The sequence below is a fragment of the Chlamydomonas reinhardtii genome, chromosome 12 (assembly GCF_000002595.2).
Source record: "Chlamydomonas reinhardtii strain CC-503 cw92 mt+ chromosome 12, whole genome shotgun sequence".
NCBI classification, from domain to species: domain Eukaryota; kingdom Viridiplantae; phylum Chlorophyta; class Chlorophyceae; order Chlamydomonadales; family Chlamydomonadaceae; genus Chlamydomonas; species Chlamydomonas reinhardtii.
The window spans coordinates 7,128,564-7,151,016 of NC_057015.1; the positions used below are offsets into that span (position 1 = coordinate 7,128,564).

At 61.6% G+C, this 22,453-nt stretch overlaps 6 protein-coding genes across 7 annotated transcripts; 3 read left to right on the forward strand and 3 right to left on the reverse strand.

Annotated features, from left to right (window-relative positions):
- Positions 1 to 82: 82 nt before the first annotated feature.
- Positions 83 to 2,544, forward strand: CHLRE_12g559150v5 (uncharacterized protein). Its single transcript, XM_001702761.2, has 3 exons — positions 83 to 263; positions 698 to 888; positions 1,117 to 2,544. The coding sequence occupies exons 1-3, from the start codon at positions 152 to 154 to the stop codon at positions 1,321 to 1,323; spliced, it is 510 nt and encodes a 169-aa protein (XP_001702813.1). The 5' UTR covers positions 83 to 151; the 3' UTR covers positions 1,324 to 2,544.
- Positions 2,545 to 2,546: 2 nt separating this feature from the next.
- CHLRE_12g559100v5 (uncharacterized protein) lies at positions 2,547 to 3,982 on the reverse strand. The gene is made up of 5 exons (XM_001702786.2): positions 3,703 to 3,982; positions 3,488 to 3,572; positions 3,247 to 3,308; positions 3,002 to 3,052; positions 2,547 to 2,834 (listed from the first exon to the last, which is right to left on the reverse strand). The coding sequence occupies exons 1-5, from the start codon at positions 3,862 to 3,864 to the stop codon at positions 2,625 to 2,627; spliced, it is 570 nt and encodes a 189-aa protein (XP_001702838.1). The 5' UTR covers positions 3,865 to 3,982; the 3' UTR covers positions 2,547 to 2,624.
- Positions 3,983 to 5,592: 1,610 nt separating this feature from the next.
- CHLRE_12g559050v5 (uncharacterized protein) lies at positions 5,593 to 11,414 on the forward strand. The gene is made up of 12 exons (XM_043069144.1): positions 5,593 to 5,868; positions 6,022 to 6,096; positions 6,314 to 6,350; positions 6,703 to 6,863; positions 7,211 to 7,258; positions 7,560 to 7,669; positions 7,947 to 8,103; positions 8,333 to 8,436; positions 8,711 to 8,816; positions 9,306 to 9,521; positions 9,923 to 10,101; positions 10,408 to 11,414. The coding sequence occupies exons 1-12, from the start codon at positions 5,770 to 5,772 to the stop codon at positions 11,060 to 11,062; spliced, it is 1,947 nt and encodes a 648-aa protein (XP_042918858.1). The 5' UTR covers positions 5,593 to 5,769; the 3' UTR covers positions 11,063 to 11,414.
- Positions 11,415 to 11,426: 12 nt separating this feature from the next.
- CHLRE_12g559053v5 (uncharacterized protein) lies at positions 11,427 to 12,362 on the reverse strand. The gene is made up of 3 exons (XM_043069145.1): positions 12,028 to 12,362; positions 11,834 to 11,944; positions 11,427 to 11,718 (listed from the first exon to the last, which is right to left on the reverse strand). Exons 1-3 carry the CDS (start codon positions 12,043 to 12,045, stop codon positions 11,596 to 11,598), a joined length of 252 nt encoding a protein of 83 aa, XP_042918859.1. The 5' UTR covers positions 12,046 to 12,362; the 3' UTR covers positions 11,427 to 11,595.
- A 2,694-nt stretch (positions 12,363 to 15,056) lies between these two features.
- On the reverse strand, positions 15,057 to 16,322 carry CHLRE_12g559054v5 (uncharacterized protein). Its single transcript, XM_043069146.1, has one exon. The coding sequence runs from the start codon at positions 16,252 to 16,254 to the stop codon at positions 16,066 to 16,068; it is 189 nt and encodes a 62-aa protein (XP_042918860.1). The 5' UTR covers positions 16,255 to 16,322; the 3' UTR covers positions 15,057 to 16,065.
- Positions 16,323 to 16,432: 110 nt separating this feature from the next.
- CHLRE_12g559000v5 (uncharacterized protein) lies at positions 16,433 to 21,304 on the forward strand. 2 transcript variants are annotated; one of them, XM_043069142.1, is made up of 13 exons: positions 16,433 to 16,683; positions 16,960 to 16,983; positions 17,890 to 18,075; positions 18,211 to 18,258; positions 18,464 to 18,623; positions 18,717 to 18,744; positions 18,867 to 18,923; positions 19,001 to 19,074; positions 19,232 to 19,403; positions 19,528 to 19,779; positions 19,911 to 20,021; positions 20,171 to 20,245; positions 20,353 to 21,304. In XM_043069142.1, the coding sequence occupies exons 1-13, from the start codon at positions 16,491 to 16,493 to the stop codon at positions 20,659 to 20,661; spliced, it is 1,689 nt and encodes a 562-aa protein (XP_042918862.1). In that variant the 5' UTR covers positions 16,433 to 16,490; the 3' UTR covers positions 20,662 to 21,304. The 2 variants fall into 2 exon arrangements, with proteins under 2 accessions (XP_042918862.1, XP_042918861.1); XM_043069143.1 differs by lacking the exon at positions 18,211 to 18,258.
- The last annotated feature ends 1,149 nt before the right edge of the window (positions 21,305 to 22,453 follow it).

Genomic DNA, 22,453 nt, shown 5'->3' on the forward strand with positions numbered 1-22,453 from the left:
TGCAAGTCCGTGCATGCCATGGACAGCTGTGGATTCCGCTATTCCAAGCCTCATTGCGCATTGGCGAAGAAGACACTGAGCACTTGTTCCTGGCGAGACTATAATTATATACACTACCCCAACCAGTAGTTATAATATCGTTATCTTAAAAATGCTGGCGACTCGTTGCAAGTGCAACCTTCCATCGCGAAGCTTCGTGGCGCCTGCGCGCTCAGTGCGGACGCGCGCGCTGCATGTGGAGGGACGCTTCGGTGGTGGCCGTGGTGAGTGGAGTTAAATGCGCTTCATGGTCTGCTGAAAGCTGTGCCAGTTGGCGGCTTGCGCTGCGAGGAGGAGCAAGTCGTTAGACATATTAGCAATCTGCGGTATTTGTCATCAAGACTTTCCACTATTTCGCTGAACTGCGGCAGTAGATGCTCTGGGGCAATCAGCGTGTTTGCAACACTCGCCGTCCAGTCGCAGCGCTACTGGCCTGCTGTTGCGCGAAACATAGCCATGGATATACAGACTACATTAGGCAGGACCTTTGGGAGTTACTCGTGCTCGCGCGTGTGGCGACTGGCGACTGGCGCGAGGACCAGCCACACGCTACCACCGGACAGCCGGGACACCCGCACGTTGCTGCGCACGCGTGTACGGCCCGGCAGTCCTCCCGCCCTCCCCTCATTGAAGGTCTCTCCATGATATTGCCATATAGGTGGCAATGTGATTGACCGCCCGGACGTGGACGTCAGCAAGCGGCTGGGTGGCTTCGACCTGAGCGACTGGAACATTCCTTCCTGGGACGCGAAGACCGACAACGGCAACAACGGCAGCAACACGGATAAGGACAAGAAGAGCCCTCCCGGTGGTGGCAACTACCGCGTCCTGCTGCTGGACTCTCCGCAGGTGTGTGTAGCGGAGTGCATGTGGGATGCGGGTTGCGGTTCGGAGCTTGCAACTCGGGTATGGCCGTGTGAAGGGGCGCCGTCGCGGCTCCGTCAGGGTCTGTGCACAGACAGAACTCCCCTCACTTGCACTGGCCTTCCCTCCACCTGCGTGGTGCTCCTGGCTTGGCACCCCCTGCATACATCCCAGTGACAAGTACCCAACCCCCAATATCACTGCGCTGCGCAGCACACGGAGAAGGGCGTTGTGGCAGCCATCACGCGCGTGGTCCCGGGCACCAACCCCGACCACGCCCGCAACTGTTTTGCTACCTCCAAGCAGCTGGGCATGGCGATCATCACCACGGCGCTCAAGGAGCATGCAGAGCTGTACCGCGAGCAGCTCTTCACCTACCGCGTGCGTACGGCCTTGGAGCCTGACAACAGCACTGTGTAAGGCTCTCCGGCCTTATGAGTGCGGGAAGCACATCTTGGGAGAGCTAACGGGGTCACGGAGCTTCCTACATCGTCGTCGGACGCTCCCTGGGCACTCGAGGGTGGGGAGCATGCAGCGCTATGGCGGAGAGCAGTGCCGAGGAAGGCAATTGAGGCCATGAGAGAGAGAAGAGTGTGTGTGTGTGGTCGGGAACATCGTGGTGCATATCGAACGAAGAGTGCGCGAAAGCGTGAGTGGCGTGTTGCCGGAAGGCGTGTTTAGATATGAGAGAGTCGTTGTGGTCCTTTGTACTAGTCTGTATTCGGGAGTTGGGGTGGTCAGTAGCCGCATTGGACGTAATTCTGATCTTATTATAGTTAAATCGCTGCAGTGATGTCGGTCCCTGTGACGTGTGTACGGTACATGGGTGCAGTCCTGTCGTGTGTTACCGTGGTGTGTCGGGCCCTGTGTGTGCGGTCTCTGTTGGATTGCCATTGCGTGCACTACATTGAGCTACGGCAACATTTTTGACGTCATTTTATTCACGGGGTGTGAGCGTATGCATGAGGGCATACATAGACAGGAGTGAGGAGGACTTGAGCGCGTGGCTTTACAGTGCGGACGAGCTCGTGCAGAAAGACTGGATCGTGATGGGTAGGCTGCAGAGATCTAGCTAGGAGGTCAAACGTAGATGGTTGGCTGGAGGTGAAATGAATGTTACAGCACAAGCAGGCGCAGTCCGAAGGACCATCTGTGGCCCAATGAGGAACCGCCCTCCCGCTAATACCTTGTACGGACACATCGAGAGCATCTTCTCCGCTAGCCATACGGTATTGGTCTTCTGGCCAGGTCCTCCAGCCAGTCACTGAATCACATCACGTTTGCAGGCCTAACCATTGCAAGAGCCGTGCGCCGCGTCCAGCAATGCAGCACCACGACAGGTCGACAGGTTGTCCCCAACACGGACGGATTCTGCAATGGGCCAACACACTCAGGCGTGGCGTTCATGCGGCCTACTCCGTAACAATGCTTCACGTGCCAACACACCGTAACGGCGGTGCTAGTGCGGGCTGCAGGTTGCCCTGTCGTGGACTGGTGCCTTTACCCAAACCCCGTCCCATCACACACCTAATGAGTACCAACGGTTTTGCCGCTGGCCCAAGCGGTGCAGATTCCTCGCGTTGCCCCAAAATGTCAACCCCTCCATCGTCAAGCACGCCATCCCCCCCGCACTCGCAGCAACTCTCCCGAAGACGCCGACACGCCAACGTAATCACCGGCGCTCCTGCCGCAACCCGTGCCCTGTGATGCTCCATCCACCACTAACAGGGCAGCCAGGGCGCCCTGGCGGCGGTCGCCGTCGCGGCGCCGCGCTCCGCTGCCGCCGCGGCCTGGGACGCCCGGTGCATCACCTCCGTCGCCTGCTCCCTCGAGATGGGCAGCAGACTGACCGGGCGCACGTTGGGCACGCGCCACCAACCGCTTTCCGAGTGGTAGTACGATTTGCCGTGTGCCTCAAACTTCACTAGCACCTGGCGGCAGGGGCGGCCAGCAATAGCAGGGAATGATGGTCACGAACGAAATCCTGACCGGACATAAAGGGATGGGCTGCATTATGGTTCATCCGCACGCGGGATTTGTAAGACCTGCTCGACCTCCTTATATTGTTGGGGTGGGCTGCATCCCCCACATGCCGTACCTTGGGTGCGTCCAGGTGCTTGCTGTTAGCTGGGAATCGTGCTGACAGAGCCTGCGGCCAAGGGTACAGGCTTTGAGGTTGCCGTCCTGCTGTGCTACGGTACTGGATCAGGCAGCTGGCACAAAGGGATGGGCCACAGCAGCAGCTATCGTCGGCCGTACATGCAAGCTGTACGGTACATTGCGCCAGTGAGGGCATGGCCATGCGAGCGCCCTATGTTTTCCCAGCACACACATACCGCGCACCTTGCTTTCCACCTGCGCCCCAAAGAAGCAAGCATCCAGGGGCGGCCAGCCTGCCGCACCAGCTGCATTGGCAAGGAAAACGGGTGGTGCCCTCGGTTATCCACACCCATCCACAAGACACACGTGTACCGCGAGACTTGACATGCACCCTGCCTTCCGACGGCCCTTAACGGACTGCTGGCAACTGACCAGTGCCGTCAAGGAGCCCACGCGCAGCAACCCCGCTCGCTCATCCACACACCCTTCGCACGCGTCCAGCGCCCAAGCTCGTATCGCGTCACTCCATCGTACGTTGACACAAGGGCACCCTTGACAGATGATACAACCTGCGGGGAACGGGGCCGGGGTGGGCACGTTGCGGTTGTGGACACGCTTGGCTGCACGGAGGGTTGCTTGCCGTGAGTGGACTGGCTGTCTATCTGCTAGTCGCAGAATATGGGCATTAACACTGCTCACTTTGTATAGCGTCAGCGGCTGCTGTAGCTCCACGGCTGTCCAGCCAGAATCAGCAGGGTCGGGCACCAGCAAATTGTAGACTCGCTCTCTACTTTGCAGTGCCTTCTTGGCGATCCTTGACTTTTCTCGTGAATACCATTGCTCCGTGTCAATTAAGGACATCGAATCCTCTAAGTCGGATACGCGAGCTGTCGTCGTCGGTCAAAGCCCAAACTTATGCTGCCAGGACATTTACATGCGCATGTGCATGTACACATCGATGCAGTATCCTGATCCTAATTATAAAAAGTGCTGCTGGCTTCCAGTTTATGTGTGAGATGCAAGCACCACCGCTCTCATTCCTCATCGAACACTGAGCTTTAGAACTAGATGCCACCAAATAGCCGGCTTCCTGTCTGTGAGCGTAATGCGGTTGGATGAAGGGCGGAGCACTTTGGGCGCGGAACAATTAGTAAGAGGCTGGCGGAGCTGGCGGCGAGCGTGGTGGGCGGCTGGTTCCGCAGTGTCATGCCGCGGGGCCACGGGCCGCCGGCACCGCGTTAGCTAGTGCAGTGTGTATCTAGCACATTCAGGGACATGCACGAACGTGCATATAATGCATCCTCATTCTTCAGTATAACAAAGTCAGCGGGCTTTGGTGCATGCATCTGAGTGTGTGATGGGACAGGGTTCAGGCAGGTTGGCGAGGTCCCATAGGGTGCAGCTGACGCCCGTACCCCAAGCAGACAGCAACTTAGCCCATGAGCCCAGCTACCGAGCTCTAGTGGTTGGGAAAAGATATGGGCATGCGGCGTTGCCATGCTGTCTCGTACGTTTTTGGGGCCCTGGCTTAGTCCACGGCTGTCGTCCCACATGTAACCTCTATCAGCTGGGCCCGCCCGTGGGCTTTGTACGCGGGTGGTCTTGCGCCACGATGCGGGAGTTGGGTGCCGGAGTCACATCAAGGTCGCAAGATCGAAACCCATCAGGAACGGTTCGGCTCCGTTACCTGTGTAGGCACTGAACATACTTGTGCCGAACTTCCCCGAAAGAGTGCCATCTCGACCTTCCTAGGTCGCTGCTCTACGGGTGAGGACGCTGGTGCGGCGGGTTCTGATGGTTTCCCCGCGAGAGCTATCATGCTTTCTAGAAGCCGGTCTGCGAGCCAGTTGGCGCTGATGCGCCGGGGCAGGAGGAGGCCCCTGATTAGGGAATGCGCGTCACCCAGCGCCGATCTGCGAGCCCGTGTTTCGAGGCGTTACCGTGGCCCAGTATGGCCGATGGTTGCAGACAACCCCCCTCCCCCACATACCTAAACAGTTGCAACATGCATCTGAGTGCGGAGTGTCATCAGACCAGCACACAAGGAGGGCATGCGAAGGTGGAAAGAGGGCTTCACTGCGCCACATATCTGATTACATGGTGGACCAAGATTGGCTACTGACGGACGGGTAACACACGTGGTAGAAGAGGTCGCGCATTCGAAGTATAGTCGGCGGCAGACCTGTGGTCTTGATGGCGAGTACTGACGCATTGTATGCCTGTTTGTGCTAATCAGTGCCACTGCATTGTGTCGCATGAAATTTAGGCTACCCGTTTGCGCGGAAAGCCTGACAGAGTAAGATGGGATGCCAGGCAGAAACGTGGGAATGAGTCCGAGGGGTGTTGTTTGCATTGGATGTTCCAAGTGTTCCAAACACAAGGCACTACCCGGAGACGTAGGGCGTGCTGCATTGCTTCAGGCATTTTGGGGGGTTTCTGTGTCGAGGAATGCTGCGAAGATTTAAGCGAGGGGGGCGCGGGACCTACCGTGGTCGGGGGTTCCGTGCGCGTGTCGCTGACACGATCGGGGTGCCCGCCAAAATGTCGCAACATGCTCCCGGCCCGACGCATATCACTGCCGTTGTTATTAACACACTTGCGGTTGATGCATACGACTTCAGCACAGCACAAGCCGTCTGCTGAAACCAACCTAGTAGAAACGTCGCTTGCATTGCCCTCGCTCCAAGTAGCATGGTTAAAAAGAGAACAGAACCAGATGGCAATAAGGCCGAGGAGGAAGCCGAGCCATCCAATCGACGCGAGGGAATGGCCCAAATTGCGCGCAAACGAGCTGCGCACTTCGCCAATTTCCAGGATGACGACGGCGGTGACGACGATGACAACATTCACGCTGGCGGCGACCAGGTATGACGCTGCCGGCTCAGCGAACCGTGTCGGCGTGCTGCGTGGCGAGCCCCACGCACAGCACACAATCTCACACACCAGCGCGACGCCGCCCCGCCCCCTTATGTATTCCTTTCATTGCTGGACATTTCCTTGCGTAAATGCTGCCAACAGGCCCGCACGTTGGGGCCGTGGAGCAGTGCGATGGAGCTCGTGAACGCGCGTGGGAAGGCGCAGCACGACCGACAGGTGTGCGGGGTGGGGCCGTCCAGAGTGTGGGGACAAGGCAAAGAGGGGGGTGGAACGTGGATGGACTGTACAGCCGTCACTGTGCGTGTGTTGCAAATATATACATGTCATTGTCCTGGAAGCTGGGGCTGGGCCTGGGAAGGGGCAGCCATAGATGCTGGTGCTGGCTGCATCTGACTGCGGCCGTCCCGGACCCTGTGTGTGCCGCCGCTCGCAGGCCAAGCTGCAGGCGGCTGCCGAGGCAGAGCAGGAAGGTGCGCCGGGGCACAGGTCACGCCGGCCTTACTTTATCCGGGTTGCAATGGCTGGTAGGCCTGGCGCCATACGCGCGTACCCTCATGTTATCTCAGGAGGCTGGCGCCGACCCATGCCTTGTCCCACACGCAACAACACACCCACCCACGCACACACGCGCACATACACGCACACACACACACCACACACACACACACACCTGTCTTTGCGCAACGTTTTCCTTGTGCTCTTTAACACACAACGTTTTCCTTGTGCTCTTTAACACACACACACACACATCCGCCGACCTCCCGACGCCTCACTCACACCACCTCACACCACCCGCACCTGCCCCCAACGCGCCTCACGCAGGCGAGGCAGATGCGGCGGCTCACTGGCACCCCAGCCGGGACCCGGCCCTGGGCCCGCACCCGCGCGACCCCGTCAGGCCGCTGTTTGGCCAGTGCCTGGACGTGCTGACAGCCTACATAGACTGCGTGGAGTCGCTGTGGGGCGTGCCGGACGCAATCAAGGTGTGTGTTTGCGATGTGTCTATTTGATGTGCGTGTGTGGGAGGAAGGTTGTGGCGGGGTGCCTGTGTGTGAGGGCGGTGGGATGGGGTGGGGCGGGGGTGCGGATTGTGGAGCTGGGTTTGGCAGAAGTTGGACGCCTGCTGTAGTGGGAGCTAGGCAGCGGGCGGGCATGCCCATCTTAGGGGCGTTCCGAGCCGGATGGACTTCAAGGCCTAGCTACTAAGGGTGCGTCCCTGTGTGAGGTGCTGCGACGCGCATTCCTCCCTTGCCCCCGCTCACTCGCTCGCTTGCATTGGGTGCGGTTGAGTCTGGGCTGGTATCTACCACCCCCAACCACCCCTGGACAGGTGCGACTGGCTGCACACGTGTGCGCACGGCGGAAGATGTCACCCGAGGTGAGGACCGCCGGGATGGTTGCGCACGATGGTTACGGGTACCAGTCACGGGTACCAGTCTTATGAGAGGAAAAGAGAGGGGGTGCTGTGAGGGACTGTCCTTGCCCCAAGTCCGATGCAGCACAGTACACACGCCTGGCTATTTCCTTACCCTCAAGCCGGCGCCCTTGACCCCCCTGTGTCTTCTCCCGCGCCTGCACCCACACCCGCTACCTGCACGCCGCACCAACACCCGCTCCACGCCCCCATCTCACCTTCCCGCCTCCCCGCCTCCCCGCCTCCTCCCCCAACCAAAACACAGGCGGCGCGGCTGTTTGCCACGTCGGCGCCCACGGAGGTGCTGGTGCCCGACTGCACGCAGCTGGACGCAGCCGCCATGACCGACCTGCTGAAGGAGGTGACGGGGCCCAGGTGAGGCCGCGGCCGCTGGCCTGCGTGTGTTTGGGTGGGCTGCGGGGCGCGGGGGTTTATGGGTGATGGCGGCTGCACTAGCTGCAGGAGCGCAGGGAGGGATTCGGCTGGGAGGGGCTGGACCGTGTGGGCTCTTGAGCTGCGCGGTCGGCTGTTGCGCGAAGGTGCCCTGCGTCATTTAATGTAGCCCACATCCGCCGTCGTGCTCGTTTCTGTGATCTCTTTCTCTGTTGTCCGGTGCACTTCTCATTGCAAAATCCTGCCTGCGGTCCCCCAGGTTGCAGCGGTTGGAACTGGGCTTCTGCGGCCGCGGCTTCGGCGACGACGCGGCGGCGCTGGTGGCGGCGGGCGGCGGCAGCGGCGGGGCGTTGGAGGAGCTGGAGGCTTTGACGCTGGATGGCGCGTACCGCCTGTCTGACGCCGGGCTCATCCAGGTGGGATTGGCGTGCCCGCGCCTTGAGGGGGTTGAGTGAGCGGGCCGCACCTCACCGGTGCGTGCGGTAGCGAGCAAGTGCCTTTGCCCTTGCCCTCGCGTCAGCTTGTCAGGGCTCTGCAGCGGTGTGCTGCGTTCGTTGGTAGTGGAGCAAGCAGGCTCGTGGCCCCATCTATACACCCATGGCCGCCGCCCTTGCTTGAGTGGCGCTGTCCTTTCGCACGCTGCAGCTGCTGTCCGCCACGCCGGCGCTGCGGCGGCTGTCGGTGGCTCAGGGCTCGCGCTTCACGTCCGCGCTGCTGGACAAGCTGCCGGCGCTGGTGCCGCAGCTGACGTGAGTGTAACACAGCGGCCGATGCATGAGCAGCAAGCGGCCGGCTCGGCTCCCGTTCCCAGAAAGCTTTCGCGGCAGCCGCGGTCGCCATAAGTACCGTATGGATTCCTAGCAATAATCGGACCCCATGCACCGCTCATCACACCTCGCGCTCACATTCAAGCAATCGACAATGCCTGCCTGCCCACCTGATCCACGCTCCCGGTGCCCCCCCATTCCCGTCCCCGTCCCCACCCCGTCCTCATCCCCGCACGACAACGCGGCACCTCCGCAGCCACCTGAACCTGGCGGACTGCCGCGGGCTGGGCGCAGAGGCGCTGGCGGCGGCGCTGCCCCGGCTGCAGCAGCTGCGCAGTGTGCGCCTGGACCTGATCCCCGAGGTGGGTGGCGGGCAGTTGGGCACATGAGCCTGAGCGCGGTTTCCTTTCTTGGGTTCTGAATGAACAAGCCTCCCTGCCGCACCCCCCCCCCTGTCTGCACCCGTGCATCCTGTACCGCTTTCCAACCGCAAATGCAATCCCATACCTCCTGTGCTCCACTCGCTTAACGGGGTTTGGTTTAGTTGGTGCTGGTATATACTTCCCTTCCCCCCCCCCGCTGGGGTTCTGAATGAACAAGCCCCACTGCCGCACCGCCCCCCGTCTGCAGCCGTGCATCCTGTACCGCTTTTCCACCCGCAATTGCAATCGCATACCTCCTGTGCTCCACTCGCTTAACGTGGTTTGGTTTGGTTGGTGCTGGTACCGGTATCTACAACCCCCGGCTTCACTTCTTAAGTAATCATGGATGTAACACCACACACACACACACACACACACACACACACACACACACACACACACACACACACACACACACACGCACACCAGGTGGATGACGCGGTGCTGGTGGCGCTGGCCACGCGGCTGCCGCACCTGGCCGAGCTCAGCCTGCGCTGCTGCCAGGCCGTGTCGGACGCGGGCCTGCGGGCGCTGGCCGCCAGCGCGCGCGGGCCGCACTTGGAGCTGCTGCGCATCGACGAGTGCGGCGGCCGCGTGACGGACGCCGGGCTGGCGGCGCTGGCGTCCCAGTGCCGCGCGCTCAAGGTGCGGGGGTCGAGGTTGGGGGATGGGGGATGGGGTTGTGGTTATTAGGATTGACAGAGTGCGTGCCGGGGGGGTGGGTCCTGGGCGTGGTGTGATGGGGCGGGGGTGGCAAGCAGTGTATGGGGGCACGCGGGCATGCGGGACTGCAGGGGCGCACACGTAGCTACCAGGCGTGTGGGACGGGTCTGAGGGGCAAAGTAAATAAGGGTTCGCAGTCGACATATTAGTTTAGGAAACCCGGCGCCAAGACACGCTCCGCTGGAGTACGGAGTGGAATCCTTGCATAATCTCGCACAGTCGCACCTGTTGTGGCAAGCATGTTTTGCTGCCCAGCATTACAGCACCTTCAGGCCGGTGCCGCTTTCTTCATGCGGAAATTGCGGCTACGTACGTGCTCGCAGGTGTTCTCGGCGCGTCGGTGCGCCAAGCTCGGCGACGAGGCGCTGGCGGAGCTGCTGCGCGCGGGCAGCGTGACGCACCTGTGCCTCAGCGGCGTGGCGGGCGTGGGGCCGGCGGTGGCGGACGCGCTGGCGGCATGCTGCCGCGAGAGCCTGGAGGAGCTGGACGTGTCGTTCTGCAGGTGCGTGCGTGGGTTGAGGCGTACGGTATGTGTAAGTGTGTGTGAGGGTGCGAGGATGTGAGGGTGTGTGTGAGAGGTGAGAGTGTGTGTGAGGGTGTGTGGCATGATGCCGCGCCTTTGGGCTGCGTGCTGCTCCCCCGTCACGCATGTGGATGCCCTCTTTGCTTCGTGCGCGCCGGCCAGCACCCCACAAACCTGGCCAGCTGCAAACACACTTCACGGTGCTCGGCTCCTCAGCTTCAGGCAACACATTTACCGCATTATCCCATTCCTGTTGCTGCACCCCAACCGCACGGGCAATCGCAGGAAGCTGCCGGACCGCGGCCTGGGCCTTGTGCTGGAGCGCTGCGGGAAGCTGCGCCGCCTGTCAGTGTTCGGCTGCAGCCAGCTGTCAGCCGCCTCCCTGTACGGCCACTCCAACGCGGGATTAGTCATCGAGGGCATCCACACCAAGGTGGATCTGGATCTGGGCCTGGCGCAGAAGCGGGCAGCGGCCGCGGCAGAGCCGGGGGAGGGGCAAGGGTCGGGAGCTGGAGCGGGAGGGAAAGGGGACGGGGACGGGAAGGATGGAGAGGAGGAGGAGGAGGCTGGCGGGGACAAGGAGGAGGCGGGGCACGGTGGTGGAGAGGGAGGCGGCGCGGAGGAGGGCGGGCAGGAGGCAAACGGAGGCGCGGGCACTAGCGAGCAAAACACTCCATCGCCAGGAGGCAAGGCGGGGACAGGGCGGGGGAAGAAGAGCGGCGCGCAGGGCAAGAAGGCGGCGGCAGGTGCCGGGGAGGCAGGGGCGGCGCGGAAGCGGCGCGCAGCCGGCGAGGCCGGTGCGGCGGGGGCGGCGGGCTCCGCTGGGGCGGCAGGAGGGGCCCGGCCGCGCAAGGGTGGTAAGAAGGCGGCTGCGGCGGCCCCGGTGGACGAGGCATTGGAGGCGGCTAAGCAGGCGCCCCCAGCGGAGGAATGGTTCTAGGTGCTGCAAGACAAAGACGAAGACAACCATGCGCAGGATGAGCACTGGTACTGCACGGGTGAAGGCGTTGGCGTGTCTGTATTATAGTTACATTGAGGCTGCAGTGTGGTGCGTTGGCGGCCGACATGAGTCCGTAGGAATGGATGATGTACAGTAGGAGGCCCTGGGTAGGCCCCGACATTTTGGACCGTACGTGTTGCCCGCTACTGCGGCGCAGTGGATGCTACTGAATCTCAAACAGTCCTGTTATTAAGGAGGTGGCTGCCTTAGGGAGGCAGGAAAAGGGCTGAGCCCTCCCCTCCCGGGTCGTTATCAACCCAGCCACCTTGACGCGGGCGCCTACTAAGCACACGCAAATTGCACACGCCTCTATGTTGGGGGCCTTTGGCATCCCCGCAAATCCGGACGTGGCCGGTTGGGTGGGGTCGGTGCACAGTCCGTGCTAACCCGCAGCTAACAAACTAGTCACGTCACTCGCCGCCAATCGACACGTGCACCCTCAGCCCTACGCCCTGCTAGCGCCGTTCAGGCTCTCAGCCCGGCCCCGCCGCCGCCGCCGGCCATGGCGGCCGCTGCAGCTTGGTCGGCCGCTCGAAGCCCATCAGCTTCAGCAGGAGGAGCACACGGATCACGTTGGCGGCGGAGACGTCGCGGTTCTGGGGATGGGGAACGGGGAGGAAGAAGAGAGCGCTCATGAGCTGTCTCAACCGTCAACCTGTTAATCAATCCGTCCCCAGTGCCCAGCCGTCCCCGCACATGCACGGTCCTCACCCAGGTCGTCAAGCAGTCGTTGCAGACTTTGACCGACCAGGGCCGCTGCCCCTCCTTCAGCCCCCCAAGCCGCTTGATGGCCATCTCCTGACACCCGCAGTTGTAGCAGGTCTGCATGGTCGGGAGGGTGGGAGGGGGGCCACACAAGGGCTTCCGCTAAAGCCAGGCATAAACCCAGCGGCCCACCCACCCACCAGCAATTGCAATCCCATTCAACCCACCCACCTTGGAGGTCTTGTATTCATCGATGATGAACACATGCTTGGCGTAGCGCTCACGGAGCAGCCATGAGGAGGATCATGCCATGGCTGCTGAAATGCTGGATAGAACACAGACTCTGCTGACTACGGAGCAACTCTTGGACTAGGACAGAGCATCGTGCGGTGTACAGGTGTACTGCAGTGCCTGTGATGTAGATGTGGATGGGTGGCGACGCATCTGCAAGACGATAACGGTGACAGCTGGATGGACCGAGGGCTGAATGACAGGCATGCCAACGCGCGTACAGACGGCATCTGGCACTTAAAAGGAAAAAATAGTATAATTTAGGTTCTGGGACAGCTCCGACTAACCCCCAACTAACTCGTGTACGGCACCCCAACGCCCCTTAGCCGTACAGGAGTTTCAGTGGGAGTCGGCAGGCGCGCGAGTGGGGGCTGGCAGTTGAGCGCGCACGCGTGTGGGAAGCTGCGTCTGAGCACGGTGGAGCACGGCGGGTGTGGCGGTTGGCGCGCCGCGCGAGTGGGAGTGCATAGTCGTGCGCGCGCCTCCTGGGAAGCTGCGTGTGTGAGCTGCGTGTAAACTCAGAGAGACGCATGGGGCTGACCCGGTTTCCATAAGCTGCCTATGGGCGCACACGGTTCCACACGCTTGACAGTTGGGCTGCAGCGCGGGCGGGACTCGCTGAAGCAGGGGAGGTGCCTCGTCCAGGGGCCCTCGCCTGAAAGCACAGGACGCACGCGCGCGCTGACACCAACAGACACGGACCAAACCCCTAAATATGGCATCGGGACGCATGTGTAGAGGTGTGGGCAGGGGCCGCTGGCTTCTCTGGGCCTCGGAAAGGGCACCAAACGGCCTGCGCCCCGCCCGCGCGTGCCCACCAGCGACTATCATGCACTTCAGCGCAGGGGAGGGGGGTATGCAACTCGGCCTGGATCCAGCTTGGGCTGCATGGGACCCGGCCAAAAGGTGTTCGGACCCGCCAGCGCCTGCTCCTGAGACTTTATTATTTTAACCTGGACACCAACCTGCCTTGCCACTGTCCCATCACACACACATGTGTAGTCAGATGAACACTCGTCTGACTGAATAAGTAGGGCCTAGAGCGCCCTCAGCTGTGGTCATAGCTTAGTGCAAGTACTCTCAATTGAATAGGTGACTTGTGTACGAGGGGACCAAGCCCTCCTGACCAATCTTGTGGCCGGCCTCTAGCGGTAAGGCTGACTGTGTAACGCGTGTGACCCAACCTGGTCTACGAGCCCCCTGCCTCGACAGCGCCCAGCGATCTAGCCGGCCAACGTCCAGCGCAGCTCTAATCAGGACCCCTAAGCACCAGCTTGTATTCCCCACACTCTCTGCCACCCCCCAAACGTGAGGTATGTGTGGGTTTCCTTGTGAACAACCTTTTCCCAGCCGTGCACCTGCCAGCATCAAAGGGCACCAGCTGATTTACTCTGAGGGATTATCTCGGGATGCTCTACGCCTCCCGTCTGCCTGCCTGTTTGTTGTTTGTGTTCGTACCCCGGCCGTAGGCGGCCGCAGGGTTTCCCAGGTTTGGGGCGGCAGGTCGGTTTGGAGATGATGACACGGGATGACACGGGATGACACAGGGCGGTTTGGAGATGACACGGGATGACACACGCCCTGTTTGCATGTTGAACTGCAGGGCCGCGACGCCAACTCGGCGACAAACATGCGGCACGCGCTGATGGAGATGCTGCTTGGCAAACCGCGGCCTGCAGCCCTGCGACCTGCTGGCGGCGGTGGCGGTGCAGGGCCTGGCGGCGGCGGTGGCGGCGGTGCATGCAGGGCCTGGAGGCGGCGGTGGCGGCGGCGGTGGCACCGCGCCTGCCGGCGGCAGCAGCAGCGGCCACGGCGTTGGGCCCGGTGGTGGCGGCGGCAAGGGCGGCCCTGGGCCCAGCGGCAGTGGCGGCGCGCATGTTCGGAGCAGAGGGGGCGGGCAAGGCCACGTGGAGGAGGACAGCGCGGCGCCGCCTTCAAAGCGGCGCCGGCGCGCAGGTTGAGACCTGCCGGTGTTGTCTGGTTAGCGACCTGTGCGGACAAGCATGGCGTAGCGGGCCTTCGGCTGCAGCGGCAGGGGTGTTGAGAGGTTTTCCTTGCTGTCTGGATGGCCTTCTGCCTGCTGCACTAGTGGAGGTAAATGGAGCTCTTACGAGAGCAAGCCTACTACTAGAGTAGGTCGTCGGCGATGCAGGTGGCACGTCCCGCAGGTGGCACGTCCCTGAGGTCCAGAGCAGATGTCGCTCGCGACTCGCGTCAGCAAGTCCCTCTTGTAACCAATGCAATCTAGTGCTTGATAGCTGGGCGCGACTGGGCACATATGGTGGGCGGTGCCTGCACAAACCGACCCCAGCTATGTCCGGAAGATGAGGCTAGTATCGGAACCTTCGGCCTCAGACGGAGGACGTGGCGTGGGCTCAGCCCACTTTTCCCTTGCGAGGGAGAGCCACCTTTTTGGGCTGAGCCCCCCGAGCGAAGCGAACCCGGAAACCGACCCCGGCTATGTCCGGGCGATGAGGTTGCTCGGCCTCAGACTGTGGAGGGGCTCAGCCCGTGGGCTCAGCCCCTTTCCCCGTGACCGGGGAACACTTGTCTTGTCCCTCTCTACCCCTGCCACCATCTCACAGGTTCCTCTCACAGGTGCTCTTCTACCCGTGACGGCCGTGCCGTCACATCCCGGTGCTCTCTCGGCGTCCAGGCCACTCACGCCTAAACTAGCAGCAGGCGACCAGCCACTATCGTGCCCAGCCTTGTAACGGGCGGGCCTTATCAAACCAGAAACAGTTCAAGACAGCCAATACCCCTGGACTGCAACCTCGCAGCTAGGCCAATAAAACGGGAAGGTGTCCCCGGCCTCTCGCTCAGCAGGGTCGGGAATTGAGACAAGGGTTTCGTAAGGGGAAGCAACAGCAGCACGTGCACCGGGGGTGCGCGTGCGTACCAGGGTTTCGTGTGAGGGGGCCACGTGTGCGTGCCAAACCCTAGGGCAGGGGCATCACCCGGGGGGAACCTAGCGTCCTCCTTCCCCCTCGCCTGTCTTTGTGGGCCCTTGCGCGTGGGCACTTCCCCAGCCTTCTCCCCGACCGACCTCACGCCTCCGACCCCTAGGGGCCTCCAGGCTTCTCTTGCCCATCACCGGCCCGAGCCTCCTTGCCCGGCCGGCTTTTGTACTTATACCTCCGTGGAGTTCTTCCCCTTCAGGTCTCCGCCTCTGAGAGCGTGACTTGCGCAGGAAAGGTCAGCGTTGAGTGAGACAGCGTCTGGCCTCTGGTGCCCGGTCCTTGCAAGCCGAGCCCGCCTGTGCGGCGCCGGTGCGTGTCAGCACCCGGCGCCCCCTGCCTTCCTGTATCCTTCAAATCCGCCTAGACCTTATAAAACACGGCCGCATCACAGCAAGCGACAACAACTTCGGAGCACCCGCGTGTGACATCACCGTCTGACAACGCCGACAGCGTCCGTCCAAGACCCGTCTTGGTCTGCACCCACACCCGCCTCCCCGTCTCCCCGTCCATTTCTCCCAGTTGAAACAGCACCGGGCGTCCTCATACGACCGGTGTTGGTTGGCTAAGCGTTAGGAAGGACCTGCCCACGGTTAGGCTAAGCGTTAGGAAGGACCTGCCCACGGTTAGCAACCTGCTTGCAAAACCCGCCTGGTTGAGCGAAAAGTGTTTAACCTGGTGGTTTTGGGTGGCGCCGACAGCCCACCATCCAGTTGCAAAGGCCGGCAACCCACACCAAACCCAAAGCCTGGCGGTTATCAAGGAGTTAAACGGCGAATGGTTGGGACCACCACCGCACAGCCCAACGGTCGCACACCTGCTGTAGCCTAGCCGTTCACAGACCGCAACCACGCACTGGTGTTCACCACCAGCCCATGTACCCCGCAGCCCTCCAGCAACTCCAATAACCGCGAGGCACGGCCGAACCAAGGCACGGCCGAACCAGCAATTGCGCCAACCGTCCCCTTCCCCGACCGCGACAAGAAACAATCAGCAGCAGGTGTTGTCCGCCGCTGGGCTCTTCCACTCGGTATATAGATGGCTGAGCGCGGTCTGAGTTGGGCGCGCGCCGAAGGACATGGGCAGCGCCCGCCCACAAGCGAGCACCGACAAGTGGTCAAGTTTGGTAAAAAGCAAAAATGTAAGCAGTGCACTTGCCCAAGGTGTGGGAAGGGGCATATTGGTGTCATAGCCAATGATTCGGGCCCTCGTCCGGGCCCCTTGCGATATTTAAAGCATATTATTCCTAGAACACACAACACGCTTTACAGTATGAAGAGAACCAGGATTTCAGGCTCTCGCCCCCATCCGCGCCCCCATTCCGAAATTCGCGGCCGAGCCGGACCATTTAACTCATTTAACTCATTTTCCTGTATCAACCTCATTTTCAATCCTCTGTAAAAGCTAGCAGCGAGATGCAGGTGGTAGCCGTGGTGACCATTCGCGAAGCCCTTTCGGTCGTGGGAGAGAATGCCACCTCCATCCTCGGCTTTAACGAGCATGAACAGGCTGCTGCCTTTCGACTGCTGCTGCTGGTGCTGCTGGCTGCTGCTGCTGGTGCTGCTGCTGGTGCTACTGCTGCTGTTGGTTGGCAGTGGGGAAGAGCTGGTGAGTTGGTTGGCACGCAGTGGGGATCGGTATTTCCGAAGAGCTTGTGCGCGCGTGGTGGACCTGAGCGCAAGACCTAGGTGTGTAGTCCCGCGATTCAGCCACCGGAGCGGGGAGCGGCTGGCCTACATCTGCCGCTGTGCGTTCACGTTGCCACCGATTGCCCGGCTGCTGACCGCTGAGCCCTCACAGCGGGTTTGGGTTGTTTGGCTTTGTCCGAGGTCAAGTACTCTCTGAGGATGTTTGTCATGTTTTGCATGCTTCCCCCTTCATCAGGCCGCGCGGAGTCTGCGGCTTCCGGTGAGTGACTTTCCGTGTGAACTGGTGCGCACGTGGTACGGGTCTAGTTACGCACACGCACACGCACACGCACACGCACACACGCACACACACGCACACGCACACGCACACGCGCACACACACACACACACACACACACACACACACACACACACACACACACACACACACACGCACGCACCACACACCACACATCATACATGGCCCTGCAAGGCTATTCACTACGTATGTAGCATGCATGCCAAAGCAACTCAGTACTCATTGGCTCATCACCCATGTACGGTTACGGACCTCATAATGAACCAAACCAACCGCGGGCAGAACTCTCTCACACCAATCCTATGCTATGCTAGCCCGTTGCGGATCGCCGCGCGTCCAAGTCACCAGCGAAATCCGCATCACTCCAGCCGTCAAATCCGCCCTCGTTTCCATACCACAGACCGTAATCCGCCGTGCCCTTAATGTACCGCACTACGTGCCTTGCCGCCGACTAGTCCACCTGCGTCGGTGACTCCACGCGGTGACTCCCTATTAGCTATTAATTAATTCATACGTAAACCCGAAACACTGCTGCATTTGAGTAGCGTGGCATGCCGGTCACGCTTAAATTGCTAGTGCGAGCGCTCCTCTCCCGGCTCAATCAGGGATTTGCTCACAGGTAATTGCTCACAGGGGTGTTGGCTTGCTTGTAGGGTGGAAGAACAAGGGGTATGCATGCTGTTGAGGCTGCAGTTGTGCCCACTCTCCTGCGTTCCTCCGAGCTGTGGACGTGGCTGCTAGAAGGGCCCTTGGCGGCCGGGTGTCATGCATAGGCCGAGTGCCACCAGCGACGTGTGCCTTCAAACTACTCAAACATCTGATCCCCTGGCCGCTTGTGCCTTCTGGTTGCCTCACCCCGCGCTGCAGTCGCACCGGATGAGGCGGCCATGATGCGGGCGCTGTGCAGCAAGGCGGTTCCGGCCCCGGGCGAGGTCCTGCGCCTCCAGGGCGCAGGCTTTGTGCCGGACGTGGACCTCAGCGGTGTGTACATCCGCGACTGCTACGAGGGGCTTGCTGACGTCATCCTGACAGCGCCGCAGAAGAAGTTCATCCGTGAGTTACGCTCACCCGCTTTTGCAGTCATAATTGACCTGCTTGTGCAGTCATAATTGACCTGCTTGTGTGTATGGTGATGAATGGAACCGTCGCGCGTGTGGTTATGCGTCTGTGTCAATACTTTGATTGCAGTCACGGGCACGCCGGGTACAGGGAAGACCACTATCTTCTACTATTTCGGTAGGGAGGCGAGGTGCCGGTGGAGTCCTTTTGTGATAGCCAGCGGTTGGTGTGCACAACGCCTTTTGGGCTGGGCCTGTTGCCCGCTGTTCTCGCATGTACCTGCATCGTATCTGGCCCACCCCTTGGAGCATCCTCGTTCTCGCCGGCTGAATGCTATCACCAATTGCGGGATGCTGCACTCCCTCTCTCCCAATGTGCCTAGTGGGGCGGCTGCTGCAGCGTCCGTCGCCGCCGCCATTCATCGTCTGGCAGCACGCGTTTTACTCCAGCAGCAGAGCGGTTTGCTACAACACGAAGACCGGCGACACGCTGCGCGGCGAAGTCAGCAGCTTCGAGGCAGCGCTCATGGACCCCGACACCTGGTGGGCAGACAGGGCTATAACCCGCCACATGTTGTAGTCGTGCACTGTGCAGGGCACGCTTTGACAGCAATAGTGTGGTGTTGTTGCCTGCAGGTACATCGCAGATGCTATGCCGCCAGACGTAGGTGGTTCGCGAGGGCTATGGGGTGAGGGTGCGAAATCCCTGGCAGAGGCCATTCCACCTGTCTTCTATGTACGCGCGCTTATGCATTATATGGCCATGCATCATTGCTTTCCCCGCAGCTACAGACCAAGGCGCATCTCCTCCTCATCACGTCACCACAGAGGAGCACGTACAAGGTGCGTGATGGCGAAACGTGCCCGCCGCCTGGCACTTCGGCCGTAAAGCTCTGGGGCCCTGCTGCGTGCGCGCGCAGGAGCTGGAGAAGCGTGGCGCGTGGATGCTGCACATGCCGCCGTGGTCGCTGGAGGAGCTGCAGGATTGCCGCAGGTGTGGCTCACAGCAGTGGCGCGGGGCGGAACGTGGGGTTTACTTGCACATGAAGTGGCCTTCATCTTGTTGAGCAGAAGATGCCTTGATTAGGTTGTGCTGGCTTTTTGGGGCCGCAACTGCTGGTCACTCGGTACTCGTTTGTTGCCTGACGCAGCAAGCTGGGCCTTCCGGTGTCGGAGGCGTTCGTCAAAAAGTGCTTTCAGTACGGTGGCGGCGTGGTACGGTACTCTCTGCAGCAGTCAGCAGGGGGGGCGGCGTTTGGTGAGGACGTCGACAGATTGCTGGGACAGCTTGGCAGGGCGGTCGACACAACCAGCGTGTCGCAGGTGGGGCGTGCGGTCGCGGCCATTCATTCGTTGGAGCAGTGGTGGCTTGAACCTGTTACTTCTCCCAATCCATGCATGGCTCAAGGCTCAAGTCTGGCTGGGTCACAATATGCGCAATGTGCAGGTGCGTGCGGCACTTGCAGATGTCGCGGCACAGGACAAGGGGCCGGAGGCCAGCCACCGTGTGATCCACATCATGACGGACGGGTCCTACAGCGTGCGGCAGCTTGAGTTCGCCAGCCGCTGGGTAGCGGAGCGATTCATGGCCAAGGCGGCGGTGGAGGACGAGCAGGGCCTTGTAAGCCTGGTGAACGGCTCGGACGGTACTTTCCGCGGCCTGATGCACGAGGCCTGGATGCACCGCACGCTGCCCAAGGTGCGGCTTGCCTCGTTAAGCTTAGATGGGTAGCCCGTTTGGGTTCACGTAACAGTTTGGCTTCATGTATGAGCTCAACTTGCGTAAGGCGGTCTGGGGCTCATGGTCAGTTTTTGCCTGCTGGTCCGCAGGGCGGGGAGTTCACCATCGCGCCCGTCAAGCTCACCGGCGGCACAACGAAGCTGGTGCGAGAAGCCGAATATATCCTCAAGCTGCCCCCGTGCAAGGAGGCGGCCTTCGAGGTAGGTGCAATTGGTGTGAGGGCGGGGCAGCGCCAGCGCACAAGCAACGGCCGGTCAGAGAGGATGGGTCCTACGGGACCTGCATGCATCTTGGCAATTTGCAGCCTGGGCCACCTGCACTCCGTCGTCCTGGCCCATCGTCCCGGCAGGAGGTGGTGGAGCTCGCTGGTGAGCGCTGCGAGGAGGGCGTATACTACAAGCCCGTCAGCGCATGCTTCCCGCTGGTAAGTTGCGGCCTGGGCAAGCGGCAATCCTGAGCAAGCGACTCGACATGGGGCACAGATCATTCAACAGTGGTGGCCACCCCCGGCCGCCCGCCCTTGCGCCGCAGGTGGACTCGCTCCTGCGCGTGGGCGGCGTTGTGAACCTGTTTCAGATGACCGTGAGCCTCAACAAGCCCGTGCACTTTGCCGCGCTCGAAGACCTGCTCGGGGATCTGGGCCTCACACCGCAGCAGGAGGCTCGCCTGATTTTCGTGGTACCGGAGGACATCTACCCGGACTTCAAGTTGAACGTGAAGACCGGCGGAAGCCGACAGAAGAAGGCCTCACGGCCCTCACCCACGGCGCCGGCGCTGGTCCCGCGCCCCAAGCTGTGCATCATGCGGGCGCCACGTGCGCAGGTGGGGGTGCGCAGGTAGTGGGGGTGCGCGCGCTGTCCGCATAGAGCGGCCGTCCCGTGTTGTGCGGACAGCGCGGCGGGCTGCGGTGGTAGGCCTGCAGCTGCCCTCAGCGCCGGGACGTACGTGAGAGGAGTTGGCTGCGAGCGATGTGGCACGTGCTGTTTCGTGCTGTGTTTTGTGCCGGGCGCGGCGGTTGTACGGCGGTTGTACGGCGGCTGTGCGGCGCGCAGACTGGGGCCGGCGTGCAGACAGGGGCTGGAGTGAGAGGGCCGGTGTACCGAGTGCGTGCGTTGGGACGGCAAGGGGAACATGGCGCCTCCAGCGTGGAGGTCAGCGTGGAGGTCATCGTCAGCAGCGACAGTGACAGTGACAGCTGCCCCAGGTACTCCGCGCAATGCATGTCCAGTGGGGACCGACTGCACTTTGACGAATGCACTCTCGCATATGCCGTGAGAGAGGGGATAAGGGATTGAGGCGGGTAGTGGCCTACACCTGGACCGGGCCCAACTATGGCTGGCAAGGCCTATGGATGGTGTAGAGCAGGCAGCGGGCAGGGATGTTGTGTGCCTCTCCGCCATGTCGGCAATGGAAGAGGCAGGGGAGGCGGTTTCTGTACGCCACGCGAGATGCTGAAGACAGAATAGGAACACAGAATGTGCGAGGCTTCATTTGTTCGCCGGAGCCGTAAGCAAGCGGCCACGATATGGTTGAGACAAAGTTGGCGCTGACCATCCTTTTCTGTTGGCGGCGCAAGGGGGGCGGGAGGTGGCGGGGCAAGAGGCGAGGATGGCGGGGCACGCGCCAGCACGCGCATCAGCGTGCCGCAACGGAACGGCGCCGCCAGCAGCGCGCCTGCTTTACCCGGCTGTCTGGCGCTGGCTACCGCCACTGCACAGGCCAGACAGGCCGTCGGCTGTGGCGCAGCAGGCACGGCTAGAGGAGCAGCCGGCGCTCAAGCGCTGTCAGGCGGGGATACCCAGCGCGCGGGTGGCGTCGGCAGCTGAGCATGAGCTGCGAATACGCCACCTCTACTCTGGAGGTGGCATGGACGCGGCGGCGGCTGCCGGGTCTGCGCCTGCGCCAGTGCAACACTACGGGCTGTGGCACCTGCTCCGTTTCTACCGGCAGTGGGGCCAACGGCGGTGGCGCCTGACTGTCCATGTGCGGACGCAGAAGGTGGGGGTTGAGGGGAGGGGACCAGCAGATGCACCCACACCAACTGCATTGCGCTGACGCTACACCAATGCCACGGGTACAGGTGCTGGAGCACACGGCGCAGCAGCTGGCTGGTGGAAGGCCCAAGGAGGAGGTCATTGTTGGCTGGGGCAACGCCAACACTGGCTATGGCGGTTGCATCAGCAGGTTGGGGCGGGGCCCAAACCGGGCACTGCTCCGCCTGCTGGTGGACAAGGACGCGCACCTGGTGGTGTACGTACGTGGACGAGTTCTACACATCACAGGCAAGATGAGAGCAGACGGGTTGGAATGAATAGACAGGTGGTCGGGTGGACAGGATGGGGCTCGTGTACAGGTTGCCGGGTAGCCAGCAAGGTTCACATTGTACTCCTGTCCCCTCCCTCCCCAGGTGTGTGTGAAGTGCGGGCGGCGTTTACTCGGCGACGGGCAGCGCTGCCTGCAGGCGGTCGTACCATGGGGGGCTCACGTGCTCACCAAGTCCAAGTGTGCAACCACTGCGGGACGGTGTGGGTGAGTCCACTTTGCGGGCGGCTGGCTGGGTGATGGCTGGGTGGCTGGGTGACTGGGTGACGGCTCAGGGGGGCTCAGTGGGGCCCAGTGGGGCTCAGTCGTG